The 12,661-nt window shown below is 35.9% G+C and overlaps 1 protein-coding gene across 1 annotated transcript; it reads right to left on the reverse strand.

Moving 5' to 3' along the window:
- Window positions 1,735-12,630, reverse strand: LOC109840316 (ubiquitin-conjugating enzyme E2-23 kDa-like). Its single transcript, XM_020408903.1, has 6 exons — window positions 12,479-12,630; window positions 12,012-12,091; window positions 10,305-10,419; window positions 9,924-9,976; window positions 8,737-8,865; window positions 1,735-2,161 (listed from the first exon to the last, which is right to left on the reverse strand). The coding sequence occupies exons 1-6, from the start codon at window positions 12,520-12,522 to the stop codon at window positions 2,031-2,033; spliced, it is 552 nt and encodes a 183-aa protein (XP_020264492.1). The 5' UTR covers window positions 12,523-12,630; the 3' UTR covers window positions 1,735-2,030.

Here is a 12,661-nt window from a genome sequence, read left to right on the forward strand (position 1 = left end):
GGCGAAGCTCCGACGAGCTTGAGAACCACGCAGGCGAGCGTGGGCGTCGACTTAGGCGAAGTCGACGGCGAAAGCTCCAGGTTAAGCTCGAGCAGGCGAGTTCGAATTTTGGCGATTCCCGACCTCGGCGTGTGGGCAACGCGACCCTCGCGTTTTTGGATCTGACCCTCGCGTTTGGGACACCGACCCTCGCGTCCAAGCTCCGACGATCGCGTCCAGACGCTCCGACCTTCGCGTCCAGCTTGTGCGCTGGCGACAGGCTGTCGCCAGCCCATCGTATTCGCCTATAAAAGCAAACCTCGATGCCCTAGGGTTTGTCGCTTCTCCTCCTCTGATTTTTTCTCTGGCAGCGGCACAAAACGCAGCAGCGTTCCTCTTCTCCAACCTTGAAATCGCAGCAGCGATTTTGGTTTTTCATCTCCAGCTCTCAACCGTGTATTGAGGGGAGATTGAAAAGGGATTTAAGAGAGAGACAGAAAATTGAAAGGGTTTATTCCCTTTGATTATTAATACTGTAGGTACAGTGTTCATTTGAGAGATCTCAGTTTGGGATCTGCTCTTGATTTGTAATTTCTTGTTTGATTAATAAGAAATTGACTGTGTGGCTCCCGAGGACGTAGGCAGTTGCCGAACCTCGTAAATCTTGTGTACTTTTCTCTATTCTGCGTTTCTGTTGCATTAGGGATTTAGACGTTAAATTCCCAACACGAAAAACATCCGGCAAGTTTGAAGCATTCTCATGGGTAGAGAGGGGGAAAACACTAGAAAGAAAAATACATAATATACAAGCGACAATATGTGAATACTCCAAAACTTTATTCACATTAACTCAATTGTCAAACTTTCTACATGATAGGATTATCTACTTGCAGACTCGGGAATTGACAACGATGCCTGTATCTTAAGATTATGTCAAACTCAAGGGCGTAGGGGAAAAGTCAATCGGTAAACTCATCAAAAAATTGCTCTTATTGTTATTATGAGAATTTTTTTCAAAGAGATCCGTCTTGAAAAATATTTAGTAAAAACGACCGTTTTGCTAAATGTTTAGCAAAATCGAACTCTTTTTGGCTAGCTCACCAAGACTGACCAAAAAGAGATCGATTTTGCAAAATATGAAAAGCTGGCATCAGTGTATTCCGAGTCCGCAAACAGATGGAGTTAGCCTTGGGGAAGTGAACTTCCCAGCACATCGAACGTTCGATCGAGACTTGCACAACCAAGAACTCAACCCAGGGACAGGCCGAGATACACAACAAACCGATCACCATCCTCTTACGCCCTATGAATAATAATCCACTACTTAGATTAGCAAGCGCTGCAGCTAAGCACATGGGACTGTGTTTGCCAGATCCTATTTTGTAAAATCAACCTCTTTTTTGCCGGACTTGCTGAGCTGCCCAAAAAAGAGGTCGATTTTGCTAAATACTTAGCAGAACGGTCGTTTTAACTAACTATCCTTTAAAAAGGGTTTTTTTTTTTATAAAAATTCTCCTTGTTATCGTCATTCACCACTAATTTGACATCAATAACATAAGTTTCTGATAGACTGTCTTAAATTTAAATTCTAAGCATAAGAAAGTAAATGCAATGCTATCACATTCTTCAACTGAAAAGACCAACAACATCCTTATGCAAATGCAATTCAACTGAAAAGACCAACAACATCCTTATGAAAATGCAATGTCTATGATCCTCAGATCGACAAATTAAGTATCTCGGTGCAAAAATGAATAAATACTTCAAAACTGTACCATATTTATATCGCGCTTCCACCGAATTGTAGCCTGTTCTTTGAAAATAAGATGCATAAAGAATAATAGTAACAACTTACATTCGTCCTCTAAGTTGCTATGCTTTGCCAGCACACATGGCTATAAAATTCTACACATGTATGCCGCGCCTAATTGTATTACATTAAAATTTTGCCAATTGTACATTATAATTATGGGTTGGTCCTACATAAGAATAGATGAGCTGTACGTAAAAGGTTATCCTCTGATAGATGTGTACACACTACTGTCATTAATTTAGGGGTCTGAATTTCCAGCAATGTCATCATCATCAAAACCGCTACCATCGTCAGTTATCTCGCCATCACTGCTCTCATCTGAAGAAGCATCATCGATCTTTTCCCTCTTTGCATATCTCTCACAATATTCTGTTAGCAAAAAATGCAAAATATAATAAAACCAAGGATTGTCAAAGGATTGTGTTCTAAATGCACCTTATTCATGAAGAAGATAAATCTAAGGTTCAAGTGATCTGAATAAAGCATCAGCGTGAATGACATGTTTCAGATTGTTTGAGACGATATTATCTCAAAACCATGTGTTATGATGATTGTGTCAAAAGTACATCAAAATCACTTTCTAGTATTATATATATATTAAGTGACACGTCCCAGGCCTGTGAGCCCGTCGGAGCAGTGTAAGTTGTAGGACCCCACACATTGTGTGGCTTGATCAACTGCCAAAATCAACTAATGTTGCACTTGACTCCATAGGTTATCTCTTTTAAAGCCTTTGTTTGGATGTGAACATCCGATGTGGGACTAAATATTGAGCTCTCACATTAAGGATCATTAAAAACTCTGCATCAATGAAAAAAGTCGAATTCATTGGGCAACAATACATCACCATCTGAGAAAATTACTACATCTTATTTTACTGCATAGCTAGCAGTCAGACATCAGAAAACACCTCAGTTAGATTATCTTTCTACATTATTCAGCATAAGGATGCCATATTCCTTTTTGCGGGATTAATTAGTTAAATGTAGCTTGTTACTAACAGACATGGTGAACATTTTGATATTTTATAATAATAAAAATATAGCATTCTAACATATTGCAAGTTGGACATGAAACTGGACAGGCTAATTTAGTAAACAGACCTATCCAAATATAACTTGACATAAAAAATGAACACAGGAGTTTCATAATGCATTGTCCTCGAGAAATATAACAAGACCTCAGATTTTGTTGGGAGGCTTACAGAAGTCCAAGATTGTATATATTTCATATTATAAAAGGGTAGATTGGGGGATTAACGAGAAGAACCCTGCATCATAAATGACGAATTTGTGACATTTTTTTTCTTCAAATTATGAGAGTTTGGGCTGGGGATAAATGAGAGGATGCCTATGCCATAAATGATGATTTTAGAAACTTAATTTTTACTCAGGTTTCTGTATTCTAACATCATTTTAGAAATCCAGGTGATAACACTTGTTAAGTAATCATCAAGCATTGCACACATACCCTGTAGAACCCAGCAATATATTTAAACCTGGACACCATTTCAAACATAACCAAGAAAATGTATATGATGCTAAATAGAAGCTAAAAAAATACTTCAAACGCACGTACAGAAAAGAAAACAATGAACACATTCATCAATCATCTAACATCCACATGTAACAACAATCAACCTTGACCAAGTTAAACAAGCGAAGGTAGAGGCACAAACTTGTCATCTGGTCATGACACCTATAATAGCCTTGATTTTATTAACCTAAACCTGACAAAGTTACACCCATACAAACCTCTATTCACCTTTAAAATCTGTTGATTAAGAAAAGTATATATAGCAACAAGAGAAATTGCCCATGATGAAGCACAAAATTCATACAATTCCTGATGCCAGAAAAATCTCAACATGTAATATACTTCTTCTTGATGAAAAGATGGTATAGTTGATAGTAGTCCACCAAGGGATGGGGCTCTATGAGGTACTGGTTGTGATTGCCATCTATTACCAACAAGATATCCAAAGCATAAGCTTCTGATATAAGTATTAAGAGGGTGCTTGGGAGGGTTTATTTTTTGACGCTTATTTAGATGAGCTTATAAGCTAGTTTTTGAAAAATTGTGGAACCCATTAGCTTTTTTAAATAAGGCTTAAAAGCTACCTTATTTGAGATGTCACAAAACATGTAGATATGAAAAAGCTAGCTTAAAAACTACTTTGAGCAGAAATAAAGGTCCACCAAACACCCTCTAAGTTATCTATGTGCAACTATCACCAAGCTGAACTCGTTCGTTCTTGTTGCAGTCTGAATTAGACTCACTATCAATGAGCAATCTTCCTTTGATATAGACTAACTATGAGTACACATTATCCTTTTTAGGTAATCCACAAGGAAGAATGTTGTAGTGGAGTATCTATTGGCCAGATATTCAAGGTTTTATCCATTGTGAACAAAAAGTTCTTTCATATGGCTAGTATCGATGCATATATTTCCTTTCCTTGTACCATTAGAGGATCTCCAAGGTTCATGCCCAAATATGGACTATCAGGTTATTCTTAACTCCCTAAGCTTTTAGTGACAAAACAATGCATTTAATCACACTATCAAAAGTCCAGATGATGAAGTAATCCAACATTACATTTTTCATGTCACTAATCATATCAGCCAGTGTAATGACTGAGATTTTTTTTGCATGCAAAATAGATTAGAGGATAAATCTATTTATAGATTAACTTATGCTTGAGACATGGTAAGGGCCCATTAGTTGTTAACCCTAGCCCAATAAGCCCATTAACAATGACCTTAGTTCTAGGGGATATCTCAACTAACCATGTCCACCTGTTTGTTTGCACGGAAGTAATTATGAAGTAGCTGAAGTAAAAGAAGTAGAGGCTACTTCTGCCATTTCCAAGCAAAAAAGTATGTTTGATTTTCTGAAAAACTTACTTCCAATACTTCCTTAAACGCTTATGTGACGCCTACGTGTCATCCTTACTTCCAAAATAATTTTCCAATCCTCAATACTCAAAAGTAGCTCGGAAGTAGTTGAAATGCATATTAATTAGGAAATAAATAAATTTTTTATTAATATTTCCTTTATTAGTTCTAACAACTTCTAACAACTTTTGAATGATCGTGATTTCCTGACCTTGGATTTAATGGTAATACGTGTACATGGTTTGGGAAGAGTAGTAGTGGTGTCATTGTACAGGAAGGACTTGACCATTTTGTCAGAAATAGTGTTTGGTTGAACTATTTTACTGAAGCTCACCTGGGTTTTCACAAATCATGCTCTCGCTCCAGATCATATTCCAATTGTTCTTGGTGCACAAACTTGTCCAAAGAAGAGAGGAAATTTCATTTTGAAACTATATGGTTGAAGGATTCTTCTTGCTCTCAAGTGGTGAAAGGGTCATAGCGGCATGAAGTTGGTTGTAACGTGCTAGATCAAATTAAAGAGCGTTGCGTGGCTTTAAAATTGTGGAAGCAACATGTGTTAGTTACTTTCTAGTAATATTTCCAAATATTATCCAAACAAAAAAAGTAAATGAAAGATAAAGAGGTTCTACTTTCATTACTTCTAAAAATATATAAAACAAACAAAAAAAGTGCTATTTCCACTACTTCCTACTTCATAGTTTTGAAAGTTACTTCTATAACATACTTCTTACTTCCAATACTTCTATTATCCAAACGGGCCATTAGAGAAACCACAGAGTAATCCATAGTCTTCTTGTAACCAAAAATAAAATAAAAGGAAAAAAATCCTCATAGATCCTAAACAAAAAAAAATCTCTTCGGTTATAGAGAGTCTAACAAACCCAATCTTTACTTGATAAGCCTTTTTCTTTGATCTTCTACCATCACAAACTCCTTCAAGATAGAGAACAAAAATGCAATCAGTTCAATTTCTTAGTGATCGAAAACACAGAAGCGCAGAGGCTAGGAGAGGAATGAATGGGGATCTCATTGTCATCCAAATACCAGTCTTATTGGCAAGCATTTGTTTTCCCTTCATCTTAAGATTTCTTAGTTGAATTTTATATTAGTTTTTATTTGATTTATAGGCTTAGTTGTTTATTGTATGTTTTCTAAATCACGTATAGGTACATTTTCCTTGTAGTTTTTTTTATGATCCATACCTTGATTGCTAGTGTAAAGCTTATCTGTTAGTCTTCATTAAGCATACATGTAATTGAGGTTTATTTTCTCTTGCAAGTTCATGCATAAGTTAGGTCCATATTCTAGAATAGATAACCTTATGCACTTGGATAACTCCTTTGCAGTTGACATCATGATATTATATGTTATGACCTCATGATTTGTATCTCTTGCTAGATAAATAATTAGGGTTATTTGATGAACTATTCAATAAGAGTTCATGTTCCTATTTTTTTGGGTCCTAAGAAAAAGAAAATTTTCTAACTAAGTTTGCTTATTTAATAAGAATAGTTTATTTATATAAATTTCGGATATGATATTTTGTACAAACTGAATTATATGTTTTCAAAATATTTTAGTAGGCAAAGGATTTTAATTTAAATTAATTTTCAATACTAATAACCCAAAGTTTTGTGTATATAGTTTTTTGCACAACCATTGTCCAATATAAAGGAACCTTAGACTTGGTGGTTAGGTGGCTTGGTTATACACCCTAGGTCACAGGTTCAAGTCTCTTAGCCATCATTATTTTTTTTATTTGTCGTTAGCTTTAATTTTCACATACTCCTCTGTTTCCTTTAGAAAATCCGCAGGTGGCAGATGTCAACATTTTTGTAGATATGTTGGCAGCTCAAGTGTTTGGGGATAGTGGTTAAGGGACTTACAATCAGTCCTTAGTCCTTGGTTCGAATCCTAGTGCCTTCCTTTTTCACAAAATTTTTTTTGGATCGGTTTTCAAACTAAAACCCAACTCACTTGGGGTCCAATATCAAATACCAGACCCGTTTGGGTCTATAACTCAAATTTCAAACCCGTTTGGGCCCTTGCTCACTAAAAACCATTTTTGTAGATTTAGGCTATCAAATCAAACCTGTTTCACCCATTGTGACACTAAACAAGTATGTTAATTATTTATTTTCCCTCTTGTTAAGATAAATGATGATATTGTTTGATCTCTTGATGCTTACTAGATTACCTGATACAATATTCGATCATCTAGTGACATTTATTAGGACCGACTGTGCATGATGCAATATTCGATCATCTAGTGACATTTATTAGGACCGACTGTGCATGAAGATGATTTCCGTTAAAAATATGATTCATAAGCGTGCTATCATAGCATGGCTACACCCTCGACATCGATATCCTGATGTGAGGATTTTCTCTTGATTATTACTATTATATAATAGCATCGACTAGATTATGTTCCTATCTTGATTGGACATGTTCTGGGTCACGATTATTTTTTATAGTTTTACGGAAGCCGTTCCATGTTAGCTTTGTGGTTAGTGAGCAACATTTCATATACAGTCACTTAAAATAAATACATAAATGTGGGGTTTAATAAAGGGAATTTGGACGGAAAATATAAAGTGTATATAAGCGGACTCATGCACAATCTTGACATCCTGTGTTATATATAAGGGCCAAGGGCCAATACATGACTTGAAGCATTGTTCTCGGGACGGTTTATAGGAACTCGATTTATATACATAAAAATATTATTCTCTAATTCAAATAACACCTAAAATAATAATAATGTGCTTGTATGCCTTGTGGTAGACCTTATATGATATCTACAATTAGCATTTTCTTTTATCATCTTTAATTGAGTTTTTATCTTTTTTTTATATCTGCTACATACACTTACACAATTCCTTCATTTTACATGTTTGTTGGGAGTTTTCTGACTCCCCTAGGGTTTGCGCACCCCAGACTTGAGAACTGTTATTTCTTCGTAGGACCGAGAATATTTTGAGGAGCAAGTCCAGTGGCAGTCATCACCTTTTAGTTCTACAGTTCTTCTGTTCAGTTGCCAGTTGGTGTAGGTAGTTATTTAGTTTAGACTTTCTCTTGAGCCACATGCGACTTTTTTTAGACTGTGATGTAATTTTTTTATTATCCTTTCCAATTATGATAGTTGTAAACTTGTAGTTGGACTCCGTCCTTTTAAAGATTTCTTCATCTATATATTTCTTTTATTATCTTAGTTACATGCTCTGTGGTGTAGTTTTGACTTTATATCTATATACAATATGATCTAGAGGCGTGAATGTGGCCGAATGGTTGCATTGTCAGCCGAGTTACGTTCCAAATTATTACACTTTGGAATCGGGGCGTGACAGCCAGGTATCATTTGAGCTTGTTTCTATGTGTTCTGAGCTTCTTTCTACGTATTCTGATCTAAAACATGCATTTGCAAAAATTGCATTCATAAAACTACCGAATAACAGTCTATGGGATACTCAATAACTTAAAAAATGAAGAGTTCAGACCACTATTGTAATAGTAGAATTATGACTACCTAACATCCTGCAACTAAAATAACTTGCATGATTTGTAGTATTCACTTCCTTTCAAATGACTAATTAGAGAGCTAGTGTATCAATGGCAAAGCACTCAAATTCTTGCTCAGATGACTAAAATGGTCACGAAGGAATACTGCATATACATTCTAATTCGGACTTCTCCTCGTACCTATTTCTTATAAATGAATGGTAGGTTTGGACTTCCCTTTATGTCCTGTTTGGGAGATCACTAAGGAAAGGGAAGGAAGGATAAACTTTCCCTTCCCTTCCCTTCCCTTCCTTTACCCCCCAATTTGGGGTAAGATTTTAGTGCAAAATTTCCCTAACTTCCCCTCCTCTACCCTCCTAATAGAACTCCCAAACAAGGTTAAATCCAAATTTCCCTTCCCCTTCCCCTCCTCTACCCTTCATCCAAACACACCATTAGAGAGAGAGGAAGGGAGGGAGGGAGAGTGGAATCTTCAAGAAGAAGAAGAACATAGACGAGTGGAACCTTTCAGAATGAATATACCTTTTACTTTTTGCTCATATTGTTGCTTGTCCTTAATCATCAAGGATGCTGCATCACCATTCAATGGATCTGACGGATTTGGATAAAGTAATAGCTGTGGAAGAAACACCTCAAATACATTGAAAAGATCTGCAGAAAATGCAACTATGGTGAGAAGGGAGAACAAAAGATTAAAAAAAGTGTGAATATAGAAGAGCCAGAATGCAAGGTGTACATTGCTTAGGCAGATGAGATCTTTCCACAAATACCATGTGTGTGTGTGCGTGTGTGCAAAGGCAGATCTACCTTTGACAAAGTGGGGTCATGTGACCCCACTTTGCCAAAGCTGCTAAACCTCTATTTTATTCATCCTAGCAAACATTTTCATTCATTCCCATTCCAATTATATCCATTAAAACATTAAAAAAGATCCACGCTGATCCGATCTTAGAATCCGGTGAAGTTGACAAAGAGTAAGAAGCAGAATGAAATGGTAATAATTGGCTCAATGATTGCCTAGAGACATTGAGAAAAACATATTTTGATAGTTTACTAATAATACGATTATGTGCTTTTTTGGAAATTTGAAAACTCATCGAGAATAAATGTAATTTTTTACTCTCATTAAGAATGTTGTAATGTTGTGACGCCACTTTACAAAAATGTTGAAATTGCCCCTGTGCGTGTGAAAATATGGGATGATGAGCATATTTACTAGATAAAATCTATTCTCTGGTTCACGCTGATGCACAAGTTAACTTTTCAATTCTGCATCTTAACACCAAAAATTAATTTCATGAGGACTATAAGAAACTAATTGACACTGTCAATACTCAGTTTACCACCTCCGCTAAACATTAAGCACTATCCCTGCACAACATATCCACATTGAATTCTGATCCCTGATTTCAACCTACTAGTCCACGGTTATAAATGGAAAAAAACAACCATCACGTGATAAACTATTTATTCTAAGTTGGGTTTGAGAGAAGTTTCTATCATTTATTAACACGAGTTCAAGTTAATCCATTGTTACAAACGGAAGAAAACAAGTAAACAACCAAATCATGTGACAAACTATTTATTTCAATTCAGTTGGGTACCAACTTTCTATCTTTTCTTTTTTCCTTCCCTTGCTTTCACAATATAAAGTTAAACACAATTTATATGGTCATAGTGAGCATGCTAGATCCAATAGTAGGTCTTACCAAACATCGGACTCCATGATTGATTAATTACATCCAAGCATATAGAGCCAGACCTGTAATTTTGTAAATCCATTAGATGAATCAAAAGCAGCAGAAGCTAACCAGTGCAAACACAATTGAACAGTGAAATCTTGCTTCCAAAAACAAAATAATCATAATAATGAACTATAATATAAATATCACTAATTGAATGTACAGCAATATAACATCCAAGAATATGATACAGGATAGCTTTCCCCCCAGGTTCCCAAACAAGTAAGAAATTCACAGAATTTAAGTTTGCTTTAGCTAGTAAGATTCTCGTGATTTGATAGAAGGGCCTAATTTCATGTTCTTAGCATATTACACTGCACTTATTACGTAAAAGTGAGTAGTGCTCACAGCTCGTCAACATTCGGATGAAATATTTTGTTCACAAAGCCAATAGATGGTGACTTGTATGGGTAAGCATCTGGGAGTTCAACGCGGACTTTCCAGACCCCTCCTTCATAAGGACCTGCAAGCACCAAAACATAAGAGTGTTGATTGAACAACATAAGAGTGCATCACATCACAATATGAAAGTTGGACATCTGTGCTTAAATTCATCACGATAAAGCATGGCCCAAAATACAATAAGATCCATAATCAAATCAGTCATCCCTATTTATGCATCTTATAAGCTTCAGATGTGGAATTTTAATGTCTATAAAAAAGTCAAAAGAAAATTGTAAAGAAAAAAAATCTGCCAAAAAATTGCTCTGATAGCATCTAGTATTTCTTCAAGCATCTAGCCTCAGAGCTCATCATTCCACAAAGACAATGGAAATTACTGCAGACAAGTGTGTCAGTGTAAATTTGAAATGCAGTCTACAGACGGCTTTCGAATGCAATCAAGACAATGCAAAAGCACATTATATCGTCCTCCACATATGGACACATTTCATGTTTTAACTTTAAATATAATCGCCTCCAAGGGATTCTTAATTAGAATTAGACTTTGTAGACTCAAGCAGGCACCTAAGCCTGCTTAAGGTCTTCAGTCATCAAGACATTTTGATAAATAGCTGTCTAGGAGGATTAAGGTGATCCACCTTCCAGATAGGCAGCTCGTGTTGGATAGATGCATGGGTTCCTGGAGCTACCTTTCATTTTCTAAACATTCATTTGACTGAGCTATAGTATGAGTAAAATCACAAATTCAATTAGAAACTGGGTTACAGTTTGCTTCCTGTTGCAAACACAAAAGTTGAGCTCCCATAGTCTGATTCATAGACCCTCTTAAAGCAAGCAAAGCATTTTGTGATGCGTTGTCACTAAGGAGTAGAAGGTATGTGTATTACTATATTTAAAAAAAAATATTGTCTTATTCTTGCACCTGGACATCTTAAATTCTTCCACCTTCTTATGCTAACAAAATTTAGTTTGACTTACAGTTTTAGCACAAACCAACAATATGGCCAAATGTTCAGTAATTCTTTAGAAGTGTGCAAGTTAATTATTTTGAGCTAAATGTTTAATACTAGCCATGGTAGTGAGTACGATTGGGTCTTTAAAGAGTAGAAAACTAACATAAGGATTAGTATTTTTATTTGGGTCAGTCTTTTACTCATTTATCCAGGAAATAGATAAAATATTTAATCTCTTTCTCCAAGTTCGCATCGCTTGGCAGATGTGTGGGTGGGTGGGGTGGAGGGTGGGGTGGGGGGGGGGATCTAAACAGCCGTAAACAACAAGCATCATCCCCATCTATTCACGCTCAAACTTGCAGCTATTGCACAAGTAGCATGATATCAAACTGTAAAAGACCAAATCTACTCGAAATCAAATTAATAGCAGTTAAACGGGGCTATTGCACAAGCGCAACAGAGGTGTGGACGAACAGCTGAATGCGATCGTTTGACACAAAGATAGTTTCCGCATCAACAAATGTTTGCATTGTGAGAACAAGAAAGCTGAACGGCGCGCATACTTCACCAACAAAAAATGAGACTTAAAATAACTGAAACATAAGAAATTATAATTAATAGAACTAAATTTGAGCATACAAAATCATCGAATGTAGACATATATGTCAACAGAATGCTCAGAGTGACGAAAGGAACATACTTTCTTTAGGACCGTGAAACTTAACATTGAATTCCGTCAGACCATCGTTGATAGTTTCCACTGTGTAATCACTCATCATCCTACAAAATAAAAAAAGGAAAAAAAATGATTCGCACAATTTCAAAATAATAATCATCATCATCATCATACCCAAGGTGGAAACTTAATTAAGAACCAATTCAACTCATGAATGCTGCATCATTATGTGCACACCCTTTGTGTTTACGAATGCAAAAAAAGAACATCTTTTGTCATTCATAGATCAATCAGATTTGCAGCAGTCAATTGTGAAATTTCCCAAAACTACTAGCCTTTCTCATTCTGATCTAGTCTATGCAAAATTACAACGAATAGATGAGAAAAAAAAAGGGGAAATAATCACGAATATCGTTATCAATTTATTAGAGAAAACAGTTTTAATAGAAAAGGAAATTCCTTCATAAAATAATTAATAATAATAAACTTACAACTTCATGACATCCATATCCCGCCTTTTACTTGGAGAACACATTTTCTTCGCCTTTTATTTCTTCGATTCCCTTTTCTTTCTTTCTTTCGTTTTTCTTTTCCTTTCGTCTTTCTTTCCGTTTGTTTTCGTTTTTTCTCCTCACTTTGTGTGTTCCGGTGCCTTGGTTTTCGCGTGCGATTGA

This window comes from Asparagus officinalis, chromosome 5 (assembly GCF_001876935.1).
Source record: "Asparagus officinalis chromosome 5, Aspof.V1, whole genome shotgun sequence".
NCBI classification, from domain to species: Eukaryota; Viridiplantae; Streptophyta; class Magnoliopsida; order Asparagales; family Asparagaceae; genus Asparagus; species Asparagus officinalis.

Excerpts from the sequence above, each read along its gene's own strand:
- LOC109840316 (XM_020408903.1), bottom strand. The coding sequence starts at position 12,522 with ATGTGTTCTCCAAGTAAAAGGCGGGATATGGATGTCATGAAGTT. Across the intron at positions 9,977-10,304 it reads CATCCGAATGTTGACGAGCT|GTCTGGCTCTATATGCTTGG; the intron begins GTGAGCACTACT and ends ACAAAATTACAG. Across the intron at positions 8,866-9,923 it reads ATCATGGAGTCCGATGTTTG|ATCTTTTCAATGTATTTGAG; the intron begins GTAAGACCTACT and ends CATTTTCTGCAG.